Raw genomic sequence first — 7,472 nt, 5'->3', positions numbered from 1 at the left:
GGTAACGCAAATTACTCCAAAAAAATAAGAACCACGTATAAGTTAGTGCTGAGTCAGTTAACTTGGAATAAACAGAGTTATTGACGAGATGAGGTTTTGCTAATTTAAATTTTATAGGGGAAGTAATGCAAATTACCAAGCTGGAGGTAACGAAAATTACCCCAATTCCCTATGTATAAGTTTCACCTTATTCTTACCAAATGACATTGGAATCTCACCCTTTTATGTCATATAGGTTTTGAGTTTCACAAGCAATAACCTATAACCAACAATCTCAACCACAATTCCGTGTATCCACAGTAAACTCAAGGTAGGTGAAGCAAATGGTCAAACTAATAAGAGCCATTAGGTTACTTGGTAAACATGCAGTTAGGAATCGAAAAATATATATACATATACTCAAAAATAATACTGACTGATTTGAGTATCAATATTTGCAATTAAAAACCCTGTGAATAGTTAATCAAATGTACCGTAGGTTTGTCATTCTCATATAACATATTGTACTTTAACCATTAAAAATCATAAAATAAAATTATTAGCTATATATGACGCTATATTATTTTTTTTTGGGGTGGGGGTGGGTGGGGGTGGTTGAAGCTTATCATTAGGATGGGCATCAGAGGGCCCATCCCTGGATGAAGTTATTCTCACTGCTATTCCCAACATTCCTAGCAAGGTTTGCTTCTTCCTGTTGTTGTTGTTGCTGCTGCTGGTGTTGTTGGACATAGTTGTGGTACCTGCCATTTTCGTCCAAAACTCTATAATGTCAGAAAATGAGTGTGTTTACTGCATATGTACTGGTTGACTATTATAATTCCTTAACTAGGGTTTAAGTGGTCTTGACAAACTTATAATCAAACCGGGGCATTTTCATTTCCAAATCTGACTAGATAGAGAAGGAGGAATAATGAACTACGAATATAGGAAGTGAATGTACATACCCTATCTGCAAAGTGGGTTCACAATCCATGGAATTAGATTGAGATGGATGAACAGAATAGTTATTGTTAGCAACCATTGCACTAGATTCCCATGATGCCTGAATTGCTCTCAATGATCCTTGGCCTTCGGTTTCAAGCTAAGAACATCCAAAAACAAACCAGAAATGTTCATATAATTAGTGTTGGTTCCCAAATTGCCTACAGTAAAAATGTTTATAGGAAATTCAATCCGAGTTTATATGAACTGTTATGGCACCTTATTTTTCAGCTGCTTGTTTATATCTCCAAGGTGTCGTTCCTGTTAGCATAAATTTGCAAAGTTTACTTTTACATGACAAAATAGGATATTCAGAAATATGAACGTGATATAGATCATTCAAGTGAACAGGTAAGAAAATGATTGAGGCTAATGCAAGCACTAAATACAATATGGTGATAAGAAACTAGGTAGGTATCAGATACCTTTCTGCGGAGTTCTTCCATCTGTTCCATCATTATTTGTGTCTGCAACGTTAAAGAACAACAATATAGCAAGTCAGTTTCATAGCTGCAAATTATTTGCCAGAAAATTTTGTTAATAACATTGAAAGAATGTAATAGATCTCATTTGGTTTTCTTTACTTCTTAGGTTTTCCTTACTGTATCTTAACTCAACGGTTTTGTGCTTGAAGCTAGTTACCATGTTGAGTAATTTTGGACATAGGGAATTTACCTGAAGGATTTTTTTCCCTCTTTCGCCAACTAGACAAAAGAGAGTTCATTAAGGCTATTTATATGTTAAGGTTAGGAATACCTTTCTTTGCCTAGCTTGGGAAAGGGCTCCTTCGAGTTGCTTCTCAAGACTCTGCAACTCTTTCACACTAAGAGGTCCAAGATCTTCTCCAAGCAAATGCCTTACAGATAACAAAATAAAAAGAAAGTGAGCATACTCAAAGATAACTAGTAAAACTATCTTTGAACTTGTAAAACTATGTTGGGAATAGATTTAGATCATATTTAACCTTTGTGAGCGCTGTAGGGATTCATATTTTGCCTTCAACTTTGACACTTCTTGGTACCAGCTCTGCATCAACAAGAAATGTTAAGCCAAACTAGATAAAAATCAAGTACAACAAATTAAATAAACCAACAGATAGTATCCACCATCCATTACTTCCAATTCAACAGATACGGAAAACTCATTCAGTGATTAAAATCGTAAAATGCACTAAATGTTAAAAGGATGCTAAAGCTAGTGCTATCTGGATTAATCAGAACTGACTAGTTAATGTATTCCATTTTTTGGGACAGAAAATCAAGCACTTCTTTTGCTGCCAATTTTTAGTTTAAACTTTGAAGACTTCACATCAGGTCATGTTTGACAAATTAAACCCAAGACAAGATGCGAAGTCACCCAGAAGTGTGCTTGAACAACTGGAAAGATAACAGTCATGTGTTTGCATTCATTTTGGTTTAAGTTCTTAATGCATACAAATTCCTAGAAGTTAACTTCACCCTTTTAAGTTAAATTTGTAACTTTGTTTCCTTTTTGTCGGAAAAAGATGCGGAAAGATAACCAACCTGGGTTTCACGCTCGGCAGCAGAGCTGTCTTGAGGAGTGTAACAACAACGCTGATATCGCTCAAGAGTTCTGTTCATACTGAAATGTAGAAAATCGAATAATTATTAGTGTAGCATAAAAAATAGGATCCACATTTCTTATATATAAAGCTATTCGACAAAGAAACAGCTCATTTTAACTCAGATAACAAGGGAAACATCAATAAAGAAACAAGAAGTTGCGGCTTCATACAGAAAAGTTTCTCCATTCAAACAAGGCAATCACAAACTGGGATAATTAGAATCAAATTCCTTCACACAAGATGAAGACAAGCACACACTTGCACTTCCTTTTCCACTTCATACCCAAAATATAATGATAGAAAAACCAAAAGACAAAAAACATCAAGAGAATTTAAGGTTTTTCAAAAAGAGTGGGAGCTTCCAAAAACAAAGTGACCTAAAAAGTCGTGAGATTTCACTTACATAGTTGAAATTTCTACAGTGACTGAACTAAGATATCAGGGAATATACCAAAGTAGTTTTCTACTGTTTATCTTTGGGGTTTAGAGTTTTGTGGTGTTCACTACTCACTAATAGCTCTACTAGCTAGCCATTTGATGGAATAGAAACGTAACTTGTTTAGCATCAAAATAAAGCTATGAATCCAGTCTCGTCAAGAGATTTGGAACTTTATGGAGAATGTTTATGAGAATTAGATATATTCTGAAATTGAAGCTATGCTCTAAAGGAACTAATTAAGCCAACATTACAAAGAAACAAAACAGATGCTAAAGCTGGTTCTTGGTGCAATGACATTTTCTAAATGATATGAAACAAAGCACTATTTTCACACAAGCAATGACAACACAATAGTACTGCAACTTTCCATAAACGATTGGATATTAAAACACCTCTGCGTAAAGATTCAGAAAGTATGATTTTGGTAGAACTCAAGTATAGAAGCCAAAGATCGAAGTTTCTCATCCAATTTTCTACTTATTAGAGCCTTTACTAAAGTAAACGGAAATACACGGAGGATCCCCAAACAATATATCTAGTACCTCATTGGATGATTCTTGACATGCATGTCACAACTCAAAACCTCTTATGAGGAACCACCACAGTCCATGGAATCTAGCATGCAATCTTTTAAGCCCCATTAGTTTATCATGTTCATGTACTAGTTCATAATCTTAATCAGACAAAATCAAACTCATGATGATATACTTTTCTAAACAAGATGCTTCTTTGTACTACTTTTCATTAGTTCATTACAACCTTTTAAGTCCCATTAGTTTATCATGTCCATGTACTAGTTTACAATCTTAATCAGATAAAATCAAACTCATCATATGCTAGTTTATAATATATTTTTCTAAATATAAGACACAAGAAAACTCATCTTGTACTAGTTTACAATATGTTTTCCTAAATATGATGCATCTTTGTACTTGATACTAATAAGATACTAAGTCATAGATTGCTGCAAATCAACACTAACAGTTCAGTTCATGATATACTCAAAACTGGCATTACTAGCATTTCATTTTGAAACTAAGATCTCCATGCACATTTTTTCCAGATCAGGAGAAGATCTATCATCTATCAGCTGCCTATTACAGATCTTCTTTCCAACAAGTAGTACTATTACCATTTGAGAGTGAAACACATATGATAAAACAAGAAACTAAGAACTCCATAAATTTAGTAATGGAAGAAGATTTCTGTAGGCAGACAAGGCATAAATCTGATAACATGAAAAGAAAGAAACCAGAAACACAAGGCATAAATTTGATAACATGAAATCAACCAAAAAAATATTCCATATACATGAAACTAAGATAAGATTCTGTGTTAGCTACTTTGTATCTGTTGAGCTTGGTTGGTATTTAGGGTTAACCAGAATATCTCATTTTTCATAGATTCTTTCTTCTATTTTTGTCATGGGTTCCAAAATCCTTTAACCTAAATACCTAAAAAATGCTTCCACAACAAGGAAAAATCTCCTGAAACTTACTACGATTGTATGGTGTGCTAAGATTTGTTCTCAAAAAAAAAAAGAAAAAAAAAAAGCATAGATCTAGTGATAAACTGAACCACCAATAAAAAACAAAGGAAGAAGAAGAAGAAGAATTAAACTGAAACCCTAGGTTCTTGATACTTTCCCTTTCTGGCCTAAACAACATCTTCTAATTTTTGAAAACCCTAAAAAAATCAAAGACAATCAACTCTCATTAAAACACAGAGACAAGACAACAAATCTGAGTTCCAAACTTGAACTCTCACATCTAATGGCCTCTCAGAGGATAATAAGATGGTTTTAATGATATAACCGAAATGACTGATGGATTTTCCAATGTCAAAGTAAAAAGAGAGAAAGAAAAAAGAAGAAATAACTTTTCAGTTCAGTTCTTCTTTTTTCAGTTCAGCCTGTGTGCTGTTCCTATTAGTAAGAAAGAGAATGTTAGATCGAAAAGAAGAACGGTCCGACTGGTGAGCTAAGCCGTACAAGAAGAAGAAGAGAAGATAAATGAAAGCATTTTGGTACGAATACAAACCATCATCACTTGAACCGAGAGATATATCAGAAGAACTTGAATTCAGAAAAATCAGAAATATAATCAGAAGCATGTGAGACGTGTCGAGTTTTAATTGAACAAAAAATGCCTTAATGAGTTAGTAGGAGTATTTTTTCCTCTTCAATCGATGCAATATGCCATTTACTGATCAATCCCAAACAAGAAAAATCCACCAAATGAAAGAATCGAGAAAGAATCACAAGGTCTAATAGAAAAATCCCAAACTCCTTTTGTGAAAGTTTTATTTAAAATGAGAAAAACATGACATTAACTGGGTTTGTTTGGTTTCTGCTGCTTACAGTAAGTATATGCTGACGAAAGAAAGAGAGGTTTTATGGTAAGTTTTGTTTGTTCAAATTCTTGTTAACAAAACTTCATGATCAGATCATGTTAACACAGAAAAAGAAACAAAGAACTAAAAAAAAGGGTAAAGCATTTCAAGTACATACAACACACAAACCCTAAAATAAAAATTATTCAAAAAAGAAAAAAAAACACAAATTTGGAGAAATATACATAGATCCCTCCATTAAAACAACAAAACCCAAGAAAATTATTGGAGCAAAAATAGAGCAATAAGCATTCAATGTAAAAGAAAAAAAACTTCCTTTTTCTTTGAGCAATCGCATTCAAGGTAAGTACTTTGATTGATTCAAAAATGTATAAAACAGTTGAGAGATCGATGGAAGATTAAAGAATCATCATCACTAGAACCAAGAGAGGTAGATGGAGAGGGAGAAGGAGGTGTGTATATATATACCCGGCACTAGCGAACTCATAGAGTTTACCACGGCTAGAGAAGATAATCAAACCAACTTCAGCATCACAAAGAACAGAAAGTTCATAAGCTTTTTTAAGTAAACCATTTCTTCTCTTTGAGAATGTTACTTGTCTATTAATCTTATTCTCTATTCTCTTTAGTTCCACTCTTCCTCTACCCATTTTCTTTCTCTCTAATAACCAGCTCACCTCACTCTCACTAGCACACAACAACAACAAGAACACCTTCTTCTTCTAGTTCTTCCTCTTGTTACTCTCTCTCTCTCTCTCTATCTCTTACTTATACACAAACACACACAACTACTTTTCAAAAAAATTATATTTTTGTCTGGGAAATTTTTTATTTTTTTTCACAGAGTAGGGTAAAGAGAGATGATATTTAATTGGATGATGAAGAAGGAGAGACTACTAGAGAGCTAAGAATAGGTACTGGAAAATTCTTCAACAAAAAAGTGGGTGACTATATATGTGTATCATGTATGTATGTTAAGTGTCTGATCTATCTATCTGTAAAAAAGACCCTCACAAAATACTACTGGATCTTCTCTTGTAACAAAATGGAAACCTTTTACCTTAATTCCTATATTTTTTTATCTATTTTTCAATCTTTCCCAATTTTCTGCTAAAATTTCCTGTGTACCTAATTAGTGTATTTCTGTTGGATAACTTCAACATAGAAGTCACTAACAAAGCTGGTTAGGACAAGATTAGAAAATTGATGTAATCCTAAGGGAATTAGAAGTCATCTAGTTCTAAGAAAAGGAAAGACATGTAATAAGGTAATAGGACTAGGAAAAGGAATTCATAGTTCTATATATATATGATCACCAAAGTTGTGGTTGATCATATGAGCAAGATTAGAGCTTGTGTTTAGTTTTGAGAGATTTTCTAAACATCAATTAAGAGAGTTGTCTTTATATAAGCTAAGTTTCGTCTTGCAGTTGCCATTAATTGGTATCAGAGCTTGTTTCTGAGCCATGGAAAACGAAACCACCATTGTGGGTGCAAAACAGTTCACGCCACCATCAATACAAGTTCCAATCCTCAACGCCACAAACTACACAGTATGGGCCATGAGAATGAAGGTACTGATGAAAATCTACAAAGTTTGGGAAACAATTGATCCTGGTACATTGGACCCAGACAAAAACAATGTTGCCATTGGATTACTCTTTCAAGCAATACCAGAATGTCTTGTTCTACAAGTTGGTGAACAGGAAACTTCAAAGAAAATTTGGGATGAAATAAAGGCACGTAATCTCGGAGTTGATCGAGTTAAAGAAGCCCGTCTGCAAACCTTAATGTCTGAATTTGAAAGAATGAAGATGAAAGACACTGATACTATTGATAGCTTTGCAAGAAAGCTATCAGAGATAGCCTCAAAAGCTGCGTCACTTGTACAATCCATTGATGAAGATAAACTGGTAAAGAAGTTTCTCAATAGTTTACCAAGATCCAAGTATATTCATATCATAGCTTCTCTCGAACAAGTCTTAGATTTAAAGAAGACTAGCTATGAAGATATAATTGGAAGATTGAAAGCATATGAAGAAAGAATCCTTGATGAAGAAAACAATGGAGAAACTCAAGGAAAACTCTGGTACACAAACTCTTACCAAAAAAACTC

General features: G+C 33.8%; 1 protein-coding gene across 1 annotated transcript; it reads right to left on the bottom strand.

The window, feature by feature from the left end:
* Positions 1-396: 396 nt before the first annotated feature.
* On the bottom strand, positions 397-6,269 carry LOC113275020 (MADS-box transcription factor 6-like). The gene is made up of 8 exons (XM_026524445.1): positions 5,826-6,269; positions 2,505-2,583; positions 1,946-2,007; positions 1,738-1,837; positions 1,407-1,448; positions 1,201-1,242; positions 945-1,081; positions 397-740 (listed from the first exon to the last, which is right to left on the bottom strand). The coding sequence occupies exons 1-8, from the start codon at positions 6,005-6,007 to the stop codon at positions 620-622; spliced, it is 765 nt and encodes a 254-aa protein (XP_026380230.1). The 5' UTR covers positions 6,008-6,269; the 3' UTR covers positions 397-619.
* Positions 6,270-7,472: the final 1,203 nt, after the last annotated feature.

The sequence above is a fragment of the Papaver somniferum genome, chromosome 4 (assembly GCF_003573695.1).
Source record: "Papaver somniferum cultivar HN1 chromosome 4, ASM357369v1, whole genome shotgun sequence".
Lineage (NCBI taxonomy): Eukaryota > Viridiplantae > Streptophyta > Magnoliopsida > Ranunculales > Papaveraceae > Papaver > Papaver somniferum.
This window is presented reverse-complemented; position numbering and strand designations above follow the sequence as displayed.

What these genes read in the sequence shown, in the direction of transcription:
- LOC113275020 (XM_026524445.1), bottom strand. Translation starts at nt 6,007, where the DNA reads ATGGGTAGAGGAAGAGTGGAACTAAAGAGAATAGAGAATAAGATTAAT. An exon ending in CTGCCGAGCGTGAAACCCAG is followed by an intron (nt 2,008 to 2,504) that starts GTTGGTTATCTT and finishes TTGTTGATGCAG; the next exon opens with AGCTGGTACCAAGAAGTGTC. An exon ending in TCCCTACAGCGCTCACAAAG is followed by an intron (nt 1,838 to 1,945) that starts GTTAAATATGAT and finishes GTTATCTGTAAG; the next exon opens with GCATTTGCTTGGAGAAGATC.